At 41.0% G+C, this 12,968-nt stretch overlaps 1 protein-coding gene across 8 annotated transcripts in view; it reads right to left on the reverse strand.

The window, feature by feature from the left end:
- Positions 1 to 12,968, reverse strand: part of sash1a (SAM and SH3 domain containing 1a) — a 163,052-nt gene that overhangs the window by 39,396 nt on the left and 110,688 nt on the right. For 6 of the 8 annotated variants that reach the window (XR_190947.6, XM_004541748.6, XM_004541747.6 and 3 more), the window contains exon 2: positions 2,149 to 2,277. Coding sequence is in view for 7 of the 8 variants with exons in the window: in XM_004541748.6 (XP_004541805.3) it covers positions 2,149 to 2,277 (129 nt within the window). In the remaining variant the exon portion in view is untranslated. Of the gene's footprint in view, positions 1 to 2,148; positions 2,278 to 9,953; positions 10,607 to 12,968 lie in introns of those variants that run through there. The other 2 variants (XM_076873868.1, XM_004541749.5) reach the window with 1 other exon arrangement.

The raw sequence follows: 12,968 nt of genomic DNA on the forward strand, positions 1-12,968 counted from the left end.
TGCTTTGGAGAACAGAAACTTAAAAAGGCCTTCTTCTTACTTTTTGGTGTTATAATGTTGACCACAGCAACACTTTAGACAGTGGGGCTTTCGCATGGGAATTTTCCAGTAGCAAATATCCAGTCAGTGTTTTCCTCAAGTTATATTTAACCTGGAGTATGAGGACTTCCATCACAGATTTACTGGCAACCAGACAGCTTTCATGGCGTCTTCTCCGATACCACATTTATCTAAACTTCAGCCTTCTCTAGTACAGCATTGCAAACCAAGAAAGGTCAAAGCTTAGGTGACTTTTACCCTAAAATCTCTACTACATAGATCAGATCTGAACTGAAAAGCATATAGTAGGAGAGATCTGAAGAAACAAGTTAAGTACTAGTAAAAATAATAATAATTTAAATCAATAACTGATCTATAAATCTGACATTATGAAACGCATGAAAATTAAGACAATGGCTAAAGAGAGGTGAGCCTTATGGAGTCCTGTCTGCTTTACCATCCACCTCCACTAATAAAATCTGTCTCTATTAATGTGGCTCTTATGACCTTGCCTAACCATCTGGCACTGGTCCCAGGGGTGACGACTGCATGACGCTGGCTTGCAGCCACTGACTTCTGGACACACTTCAAAAGCTGTAACAGTCATTTTGTTACTCTCTTTCTGACTGGGTGTCCGTTGCTCTGTCTAAGCTCATTCTCAGTTCATTTAGTGTCCTGTGCTCTGTCTCAGTACACGCCTTGTGTATTACTTTCACAATGCCTCTTAACAATATTGTCTAAGAGAAGAAAAGTTTGTCTTAATCCATTGCATCCTAGAAGGGTTGGTAAAGAAAAGACTGTTCTGGACTTGAACAGCACCCAAAACTAATTTTAGAAAAAGGCCTGCACTCAAACGCAAGGCAAGGTTAAATCCATATAGTGTGGGTTGATACTGCACATTTGAGAGCTCTTGATAAGGTGTTGTCTGACCTATATCCCCTCCTCCATGTATTTTTCTTCTTTTCTTCTATATTTTGCTGCCAAACTCTGCAGAGTGGCAGGACAGCTGCAGGCTCTCACATACTCCACTCCTCCTCTTCATTCCCCTCATCCTCCTTCCTTCTCATTCTTCCACTATTCATGTCGTTAGCCTCCTCCTGCACTGGGCTTCAGGCTCAGGTCCCACTCAGCACAACCCCCAACCCCTCCCCTGAGCCTTCACAGCTTCCTTTTCCCCTGTTTTAAGAACTCAGAAGGAGAGCTTCCCTTCAAAACTAACAAAAAAAAATGCCCGAAAGGTAAGCACAGATCAAAGTCTGCAGCCAAAGAGACAGCACTTAATCTATAATAAGATGCAAAATGCATTTACAGTCTATCATGAAAGCGGTGACAACTGGATGTCTGAAATCATTAAATGCACAGCACAATAAATCAGCTGTGCCTTTCAATGCAAGCTGAGCCACATGGTCGCCTTGGAGCAAGAGGGGCCGCCTATTAAACTGGAAACGTGATGACAGAAAAACATGCGGAAAAATGGGGAGACAATCGGCACAAGGTCTAAAATAAGAAAGTCCAACGTGACAACAATGTGTGCAAAGTCTGTGGATGGAGAACTGAATCGTTGTTTTATCAGGCAATAACACTACTATGTCTGACTTTCTAGCAAATGTGGTGGAGAGCGGCAGCTAGCTTAGCAGAAAAACAGAATTGACCATTTGTTTTTGTGTGTGTTTGAGAATTTATTTGCCCAAGTTCTATTTACAGGGACTTACTGAATTGATCTTATACTTGCTCTTGCAAGCATGTGGACCCATTGGGTTGCATGCTGCACAAAGCTAGGCCCTCTGCAGCAGCACCAGCAGCATTCCATCATAGATTTACTTGCAACTTGGCAACCAAAGAAGTGTCTTGGTATCCTACATCTCTCTGAAAAGGACTTGTAGTGGTGTTCAGGCACACTGGCCTCGGGGAAAGACTTGGACATTAACACAAATTCATCTTGTTTGTTCAGTCTCTGCTGTTCTTTGTCTGGCAGTTAGTAAAGAGCGTAAAAAAAAAAAAAAATCAAGCATGCAAGTTCAGAAGCGAGGCAAAGAAAATGCTGTGCATGAATAGCCGTTCACATGATTTCATTAGGCGAGGTAATTACATGGGTGAGCGTGTATTTACCATGTCGAGTTCCTGGGAGACTCGTCGTTTGCGTAGCTCCTCCATGCGGTCGTTGACGTCACTAAAGCAGGTATTGTAGTACTCAGAGTATTCCTGTGCAAGGTCATCTATGTTGCCCAGAGAACCATCCTGAGGAGAAGAAGAGGCATAGTTTTAGCCAGAATACTAAAACCACTAAAACCACTGATAATTTCGCTGACAATGCTCCCACTGGAAAAACTCTTTGCATGAATTATGAACACTCAACTGCTTTGTTTCGATTTACTTTCTGCACTTGGTCTTTCCTTTCCACGCTTTCATATAACTGCACTTCACAATATTCCACCAGTACTGCAGGGAAAGGAAAAAGCCTAAACGAGTTAGCACACTGCGTGACATTCACATCCCCTCAAAACTTTGTATAACCAATGTAACATACACTTACAATTAGTGGCAAATAGAAGTTAACTAGGATGCATTTTTGTATGCCTAACACAGACATTCCCTCTCACTCCTACGCAGTTTTGGATAAACTAAATATTTTCTTGGATAAGTAGAAACAATATTATTCTTTATATGCATTCTTCTTAGCGATGCCACTAATTTCAAAGTGTCAACTACCGTTCAAACTGAGACCACGCTGCGGCAAACTACGCCACACAAACAAAAAAAACCTAAAAATACCCCCGGTAAAAGGGCTTTAGGCCCATTTATTCATTCTTATCAGGTTCCATTCAGTGTCACTGGCAGGCCTTGGTTTGTTCCTGGGTTTTTGTCTTTATTTCAAGATGCCCTTTACCTCCTCAGACATTCACCAAGCTCCAACCCAAACACACTTTTTCCGGCAAGCTTCAGTTTACATTAGCACAGTTCCTGCCTTTGTGAGGAAGATCTGTTTAGGAATAATGGAGGAAGTTCTGCTCCAAACATTAAAGAGCTTACCAAAAAGAAGATAACACTATGAGGTAGTCGAGCACATTTTAAATTCAGGTTTTATTGAAATGCGTAGCTGAACATAAACTGTCAACATAAAGGGGCCGGTTATAAAGCAATCTATGAAGTTAATTAGGGTGACTTGTGTTTATGTCGGCCCACCTTTCAGATTTAGAATATCTTAATTATTTTCTCAAGGCTTAAAAAAAAAGGAAGAAAAAAAGCACTTAAATATTAATTACTTTCTTGAATTAAGTCATTGATATTTCTTTGCAGGACATAAAGCAACTTTTGTATAACTTTTGTGGGAGAGAAGCTCATCTCCTGCGTCTTGCCTTGGTTAAAATCTAGGCCATTCTGGCAGCGATGGCCCACAGTTGAATATTCATCAGTGTTGATCTAATCTGTGCCAGGCAGACAGCTAGCATTGAGTCACTGTGCAGGGTCCAAACAGTCTCCCTCAGTCTCTGTCTTTCTCAACTGGACTCCCTATCTGGGTGCCAGGCCACAAATGAATGGATCACTGTGAGTAAGGTGTCACACGCACACCCGTGCATACACACACAGGTCTTCTTCAGACCTAGGTGTCTAGTCGGGGAGAACACACATTAGTATGCGCACACATTGCATGCTGGGGATTTCAAAAGCATCAGACCAAAACAAACTGAGTTAAGCCAATCACAAACACAGCTCGGTGAGACAGAGTTATGATTTATTAATTGTAAGATGAGCACATTACTGAAAATAAAACAACAAAAAACACACAATTGCTTTGTCTCAAATGCACACTTTGGCTTGCTGTGATCTGTCCTCCCAGCATTTTTTCTTGAGAAATCCTGTTTTGGCCAGACATGTGGTTTGAGCTGACTGAGGATCCCAGTGGAAACACTCCCCAAGCAGACACATGTTTTCGCCTTCATTCCTCACATTGACTGAAAGCGCACACTCATTAGAGAATGCCAAAATGTTACAATCAGACATCAAGACTGTGCACATATATTTGCAACATCCAGATAGAAAGACTAATGCCCGTTTTAAAGTTGCACAAATCATTTTTTTAGACGACGACTCCAATTTATTTTTAAACAGTGATGGATTTTTCTTTTTTCTTTTTGCAGAAGAATTATTTACGTTTTCAAGTCTTTTGTCTCCACTTGCAGTACTATCTCTCAGCTGTGGACAGGTAAAGCTGCATATATTTTGATGTTTTCAGATAGACTGCTAAAACAGCCCCCCCCCCCCCCAAGCCCCGTGTGTGTGCAGAGATGACTGAGATTCCTCTGATTCACCAGTGGGATTACCTCATAGGCGCTCGACACAGCTGAACCTCGAGCCTTCACTTCCACCGTCACTTTGTACAGTGACACATTCACATGTTCTGTTGTATAATGACTCCAGATGCTTTTGGGTGAATCACAGCCTTAAGAAAAGGTAAACCAGCTGTTTTCTCATAATGCCTGGTCATGTCATCGCACGAACAAGTGCTTTGTCCACATTTTAGAGTAAATCTGTCAAAGTGGAAGTGAAAATGTGGTAGTATTGTTTGGAAATTTGGCAGGAGGGTAGGCATTGATGCTGGAAAAGGGATAGTCTGTGGATTACAAACCAGGGCAGCTGTTTGGTGAGAAGAGAATAAAACCGCTGTAATCTGATAACAGAGATCCTTCATTTGGTAAGAGACTCTAACGCATAAGTCATTATGTAACCTAAAACAAAACAGGCTCTGTTGGCAATAAGTCTCAAAAGATCCTTACTGTAAAACGCTTACTCTGAAGCCGCTTTACATGCGCACATATAGAACTATAAACACATCTAGTTTCATGACTGTGTGCCGATGTACGTGATGTAACAGCTACTCCACCCTCGATGTGAAGGAGGCCAACTCCCCATTTAAACTTGAACAATAGCAACAATAGTCGTACCAAAAACTCCACCCAAGCAAGAATGGGTGAGGTCGCTTGTATGAAATCAAAGAGTGTGCAAGTGTCACAAAAGCTCATCATTCCATTACGATGGGTACTTCTAATTTCAAGATGAAAAATTTCCGTTTTGTTTAAAAAAAACAAAATTAACAAATCACTCGTTTGTGTGAAGACCACTGCAAATTAATGGCTGACATGTTGCGCCACCATCAAAATAGAAATTAACAGCGCTTATTAATGCTGAATGATTTGCGGTACCTAAAGTTCCTTTACAATTGCTTCAAAAGAGATGATTTACATCTATGGCAGAAATAAAAATGAAGTCAATATGTATTTCTACACAAATCACGTATAATCTGCTTTATTTTAGATATTAAAAAGTAAAGATATACATGCATATGCTTTGTATGCAAAGGTTGCACAGAGAAGGGAAACAGCATGAAGGTTTAGTAGCCTCGGGTCAATTGGCCATGGAATTCCTTGCATTCTTACTGACACAGGGTTCCTCTACAGACATTCAGAAAGTCAATTTGGAGAAGCATCACTTTAATCATGAGGCATGCCTGTGCGCTAAACTTCAGCAGCTTCAATTTCAGGCTCTTTTTTTTAAATCATGAATTTATTGCCAAAAAATAAAGTAATATAATTACAAAATATATATATTGACATGCACCCCCACTGTTACATTATGAAAATGAAACCAAGTAAGCGCTTTATACTCAAGTAACCAACATCAAGCACATATTAAATATAGTATTTTAAATTAAATATGATATAAATCTGGAGAGGAAATTCCCCAGGATTTAACACTTTTGCTTGAGCGTTTCATATAACAGAATACATAAAGGGCTGATCAGTCCTTTCAAAAGAGGCAGTGCACTGTTGAAGTGACAGTTTCTTTAAGAGGGAAAAGTCAAAACTATGTGAAAGGCACCCAATGAAGGTAATTCACACAACTAGCATGCAAGGCACTGATAACTTGCAACCTTGGGAACATCTGCTCAAAAGCGCTTTCTTGGTATATCGGTGACATGAGAAGAATATCTGCTAAGGCTGGAGCTTCACTCAGTTTATCTTCTTCACATCATGTTACAGAATATCTAAACAAAAGCTTGGTTGTTTATTAGCTGAAGAAAAGCCAGTATATAATACGTAAAAAAAAATCAAATATTTTTGTTCTGTTTCAACCTTTAACGTCAAATTCCTCCATTTATCATACCGGTGTTTAGTTTTACATGGGCTGAATAGAAGTGTAGATGGTATTAACCATTGTTACAATCACACCCTTGTGTCTACCCATTTTGTGTGTTCGAGAACAATGACAATGGATGACAAAAGAGCCGTCTGATGTAATGCTAGAAGGTTAGCAGCGTGATCACTTTCACTTGCTAAGCAAACTCAGGACAGGACTGGCAGACTGAAACTGCTGCCAGCTGGGTTGCATTGTGGTGCACTGTACTAATGTTTTTATAAGTGAATCTCTTGAGTCACCAACACTAACAATACATCACCTCTCCAATAGTCCAAACATCATAAGATAAATTAGCCAGTTGTTACTACATCCATCAATCTACTTAGTTCCTCAAACGCCTCCATAAACTAATCCCGCCCTGCTTCTCTGGATTAATACCATTCTATTGGTAACAAATAACATGAAAGAGAACATGCCATCTGTTAACAGTATAACACAAAATATACATTTGACAAAAAACTATTTGATAAAAACATCACTGGGTGTTGCATCAGCCGGCTGCAATTCTTACAAATGTTAAAAGTGCTGCAGGTGAGCACGAAACAAATCCCCAAACCAGGAGACATCTGACTAAAAGTTGGCCTTCAGGCCAGTAGAGGAAGACTGTTAAGGAGGGTAAGGCCAGGGGCCACAACTCAGTCTTTTAGAGAGCTTCCTCAGGATATCCGTGGCTTGAGCAGAACAGTACTCTGCCATCGCAGCAGAGGAAACCTGCCAGATCTCCGAGTGACCTCAATAATGAGTCTGGTCAGGGAGGGGTAGCAAAGGAGAAGTGACCAGAGTTGGACTTGGCACCAATAGACTAAATCCAGCTATTATAGACTGTGTTGAGAACACTGTTGGCAAAGACAAACTGGCCCAGCTAACCATGCTTTAAGTGAAAGCAGACAACTGAAGGACATGCTGCCACTATGTATAAAATGCTATGTGGGAGGAAGCACCTAGGGGTCACATCATCTAGCCATATATTTCCCAGACACAATCAATAATCACGTCTCAAGAGCAGAATCACATTCTTAGGTTTAAAGATGGAGCACTGTCTCCTACATAATCAGTTTTCCAAATGGACAAACTACCACCCACACTGTGTAAAACACCACAAAACTCCTTTCAAAAGACAACAAGGACTCCCTGCAGGCAAATAAAATATTACCACGGCTGTGGATTCAGATGGCCTTTCAAGCAAAAAACAGAGGAGAAATTTCTGGAGAGAAGGAAAGAGGGAGTGACTGTCAGCTGTCCAGGTTAGTGAGCATACCTTCCTATACGGTGAGGGGGTACAATTGAAAGCTTGCCTTAGGCCACTGCATATCTGAAATCTCTGTTCTGTCTCTCCTCTACATAAGCAGCAGTGAAGCAGCAGTTATTCCAGTTAAAGTCAAATCCCACAGGATATTTCCCAAATGGGATCCAATGAAAAGGAACTGAAATCTAGACCACCTCCGTACAAATTCATAAAGCACATTTGTGTTTAAACTCAGATTAATTTAAAAGCTAGTGAAGAAGTTCTGTTCTGAGGGACACCCCCATATCTCCAGACGTGGGGCGGGCCAAGCAGAAGCAAATTCCCTTTTCAGACATGTGTAAATCCAACCACTTAAAACAATTCACAGCTCCTACGCCACACTGTCCTAAACTGCCTTTGAGTTTTAATTACTTCAAGAGCTATTTACTGAGCTTAAACCGCACATAAATGAATGGCTTTCTAAGGTATTCTTATTAAACACATTGCACCACACGTCACTGTGGATGGTTAACCTCAGAGACGGGAAAATATAAAGCAGATTGAAACAGCATTTGATTTACAGTTAAAGCATTATGAAAACCTATTTTCAAAGGACAAACACTTTGCTGTGGAGCATTTTGGTGTTTATCTGAACGGTTGCTTAAAGTTTAAGAGTACTTTCCAAGTTTGGTATGTGTGCTGAAACATACGGTAATCTGTGGAAGATGGAGAACAGTAAGAAGTCTGACCAGATCTTTATCATGATAGAAAACTATCTCTAAAGAGGTATTTAGGCCTGTTTCCACGTGCAAAGACCAAAGATCAGGCACATGTGCAACAGTGAGCTAAGTTGGGTCAACAAACTAAGACCAAATCCCAATTCAAAGGGCAAGCTCTCAAGCAAAACAAAAGGCATTGAAATCCATAGTGGGTTGGTTATATATAGCATCCATTTTGCTGAAGGAGAGCGCGGTGTTCATTGTGTTCAGAATCTCACGATGTGTTTAGAGATATGAGCGTGAGCAAAGTGTTAAGCTCAAGGTTCCCCGTGAAATGATTTAGTTAAATGTTAACAATTTAGAAATGTTTTCCAATACGTAAAGAAACACTGTAGTTAAGTGCAGCATTCTAAACGAGCAGAAACTGAATCATGTAAGCAAATTAAACAAAAGCAAAGAAATACTGGCCTGGAATGAAGGGACATTTCTGTTTAAGTTTGCAGAACAAACAAAGTAATATCTCATAGCCCTACGCGCCAGATGTTATGTTATGTTCGTTCTTTTCTTTCATCACGGTCGTTAAATCAGTTATGGGCTTGCCGATTCTGCTAAAGACACTAGTTTTCAGAAGCTGGAGGAGGCCAATCTACATTCGTTCACATTTCTGAAATTTCTTGCACAGCAAAATAGGAAAATAAGATGATCTAAAACGACAAACTAATATGGGAAAAAACAGCAACAAAGCTGAGGTCAGTGACATTGGGTTGTTTCTTTGTTGTTCTTTTTCAGTGCCCTTCAGGCTGTTTCTTCATTAGATGGCCAACTACTTGGAATTCAAGGTAAAAAAAACAAAACAAAAACAACAATGTTGTCAAAAAAAAAAAAAAAAAACTTTCCAAGGATAGGATTTTATTTTCACTGTTATCGTGTTTGAAGCAATTTGGGGGGGGGGGGGGGGGGGGGGGGAAGACTTCAAAATGATGGTAAAACATTGGAGTGTATGCAATGCACTTTAGCAAAACTTGTTGCTTTTCCCTGTATGCGTGATTCCATTCAAGGTGAAAAAACCAACAAAAGAGAGCAGCCTATCAGACATATGCCTCCAGAGGCAATAAATCTAGATAAATTGCGTGGCTGGGAGCCAGGTCTAGTGTCAGCATTCTCCTTCCCCATATACACACAGTTCTGTACACCATACACACATCCCTCAGTATCAGACCAAAGGGACTCCAGTGTCAATAGATAACAGATCTATTACATCCCATGTAGGCAGTAAAATAAAGAATGCATTGAAAGCCACACAAAACATTGCTTCAGGAATTTGGTTTCCTCAACACAGAACAACTCTGAAGTGATAACGATTTCAAAGCATAAACCTGTAACATACACTAAACTTCACTTGAATGAGATAACAGCAGTTTACAAAGACAACAGGAATCTCAAAACTATATAACCCATAAAGGGTAACTTTTCGGTGCATAACACACCACACACAATCAACTCCTGTTTGCTTTGATCTCGGACTGACTTGGCTGTATGAGCTCATCATTGGCAGCCTAGAGCCAACTCCAGTAGAATACAAGGCTACACGCAGAGCACCGATGGATTTGGAACATGGGCCTGTTGGAGAGAGCTGATGCGTAATTTGCATACGCCTATAATTCGGCGAAACAAACACTCATTTCGCAATACAAGTGTTAAAGGAAACAATTTCAGTTAGTTGGGAGTCTGTGATGTCAACCAATTATCACGTCACCCCTCCCCCCCAAACTTACCAGCATCCCCATAACGTCCGACCACAGTTGGGAGAAACTGTCGGAAGCAGCAGCGCTATCTGCCTGAGGCTCATCGGAAGGCGCACCGGTCCCCTGATCACCTTCCATAATGTTAGAAAACTTTGTTCAGAGTCACACCAGTATTTTGTAGCTTGCTTCCAAGCCCACAGGCAGGAACCTTAATCTCCAGCAGTAAACAAGATATCGGTGCCAAGGCTGTTTCACAGACAGTTGCCCTTGACGCACTGGTGAAATGCTCCAGCATTGCTTGGCACGATTTGAAGTTTAGTGCGCAAACTGCGTCCCGACATGTTTAGCAAAACTCCGAGAGAGAGACCAAAGGTAAAGAAAGTCGGCCTTGAATTATGTAAACCCACACCCGGTCATTCGTCTGAAAACTCTCAAGCGCGGTGTCCCCTGCTCCACAGTCTGCAATGCACGGATCCGGTGCCCCAGGGTATAAACCAAACCCCACAACTGAGGAAGAAGAAGTCGTCGAAATGGGGCAAAAGTTTCCGAAAAGTTCACAAAATCCCCCAGTAAGTGTCACAAAACTTTCAACACTGCAACAGAGAGCACACTCAATCGTATTTCCATTAAAAATTCGAGTGAGAGAACGCCCGGAACACACAGCAAAGCCTCCAAACAAGGCGCCTCCCCCTCTCTTCACCCCTGCTCCTCTCACTCCCTCACTCTCCTTCCCCCTACACACCCCTCCCAGCATCAGGAGTACAATGTCCCGGAATTAGCGCACACTAGTGACCAATTATTCACATGATCGATACATTTTTCCCTCCAAATGAGTCTGTTGCATTTGATTGAGTAACCAACTTCACTGTAACCTTAAAAACAGACTTTGTTTAACCCTCCCCTCAAATTTCAATCATCTGCTAGTCACTGACAACTTTGCAATGCCCAGTTAATAATCATTTTTATCTGTCTATTGCTTTCTGTGAATATATTTGAATCTAGACTTTAGAGTTTTGCTAAAACTGAGTTCATTTAAGGGATTCGGTCAGAGAAATCGCTTTAATCACATGCTGACATGCCTTCCACCAATACATCTCTGCAGCCTAGTGAATAGGGAACGTGAACAAAGCACATTCTCCACACAATTGTTAGAAAAACAAAAAAGCCTATGGGAAAAAAATGTTTTTAAGAGGTTCATGCATGTGGTGCCCTATGCCCTCGTAAATCTGTACAAAACGCTGGACAATGACACCGAAACACTAGACTTTTATTGAACCATAAGATTCTAACTTGATTTACATATAGTCCAACAGCTATGTGATTTTTTTTTTCTTTTTTTGTGCCACAGATGCTATTTGAATAAAAGTGGGAGAGAGATACTTTATGCATAAGCATGAAATTGCACAGCTACCCTGTCTGATCAGCTGTTTGTTATGCTCTACCAGCAGGCAGGCTTCTCTTTTGTAATGAAGTCCTGAAACACTCTGGCTCTCTCTGTTGTTGTCAAGAGCATATTTTCTATGAGCAGCTACAGCTGCCAGAAATAACGGAAATTAAGAGTAAAATTGAAATTTTCAGTTCACACTAAGCTCCAATCCCTGTAGTTTCAAGTCAGCATAAAATGCTGCCTTAGCTGCTGTTTACCACATAACTCTGCCACACCAGGACAAATTTATTCAAAAGCAGCATAACCAAAGATGAGATAGCAGACAGAAAATTTGTCAACCCCACAATCTTTTGCGCAAACATGAAAACAGCTACACAATAATCCATAAAGCTGCAGTTTTGCTTCGAGAACTGCTGTCAATTATGCAAAAGGCTCCCAGATTTTACTTTGTTTATAAGCTGTTTATTACATATCAGTAAGGCCTTCCCCAAACTGCAGTGTCTTCTTTTAATCATCATATCATTATCAAAAAACAGTTGAGACTGTGGTCCTTGAAAGTGATTAAAAGCAGCAGATACAAAAAAAGAGGATGTCAAGATGTTGATAAGCAGGTCATCTACCAACTGGAAGGTTGGCAGTTCAATTCCTGGCTCAGATAGCCTGCATGTTGAAATATCCTTGGACTAGATACTAAACCACAAGTTGTCCGTGATGTATCCATCAGAGTTGGTGTGTGAATGTTCGGCAAAGAGCTTAGGCATGGAAAAAAGTAACTGTATGAATGTTTGTGTGAAAGGGTGAAAGAGGCTTGTGATAAGAAAGCACTTTTGGTGCTCAAACTGAGTAGAAAAGTGATATATAAGTAGAGTCCATTCAAGTCCACAGGATTAAGACTAAAGGTCTGTTACACAAGATTAAAAAGTAATCTGTGAAATGATTTCAGTCTAGACTAAAATGTTGGACTCCACAACACAGCACTGTTTGTGTAGCTAAAAAAAAGAATTTGATTTTGCTGCTCTTCTGGGACTGTTAATTCCTTTATATACAATATCGCGGTTTTAAATTTGTGTCGGTGAGCAATGGCTTTGGATGAGTGGCAGCTGCTCAACAGTGTCCTGCTTACAGTCTAAACACACAGAACACACGTTCAAACAAGAGCAGCTTTGTTGGATGACATGCTGAAAGTGCGGGGCTCTGCACTACTGACTCGTATTTGTAACCTTGGGGTGGCAGCAGCAGCAGCAAGTGGCAGGACTACTAGTGTTTATAATGGCATTGCGTCATTGCTCTGCCCATCAGCTCTCCTTTGTTGCTACAGAATGCTAACTATGTTTGATTTGTAGGTGTGATTTCAGAGCACCACCCTGATTTCCCTATTATTTTCAGTTGGATTGAGCTCTTTGGAGTCATGCCCTTAAACACACAGACACACAAGCGCACATATCGCTCAGTATGTACAAACACATGCTGGAACTCCCTTTACTCAAAGACAAGAAAGTGTGACCCCCACCTGGAGTTGCTGCAAACAGAGGGGTCAAACTATTAATGAGAGGAGGGCATCTGTTGACTTATCAAACACTGCTGGTGTGTTGTCTCTGTGTGTAGCTGCCGAGTTTTACTCTTTTCACACTAACCACTATTCAAGGTGTCATGTTGCC

Source organism: Maylandia zebra, linkage group LG15 (genome assembly GCF_041146795.1).
Source record: "Maylandia zebra isolate NMK-2024a linkage group LG15, Mzebra_GT3a, whole genome shotgun sequence".
NCBI lineage: Eukaryota > Metazoa > Chordata > Actinopteri > Cichliformes > Cichlidae > Maylandia > Maylandia zebra.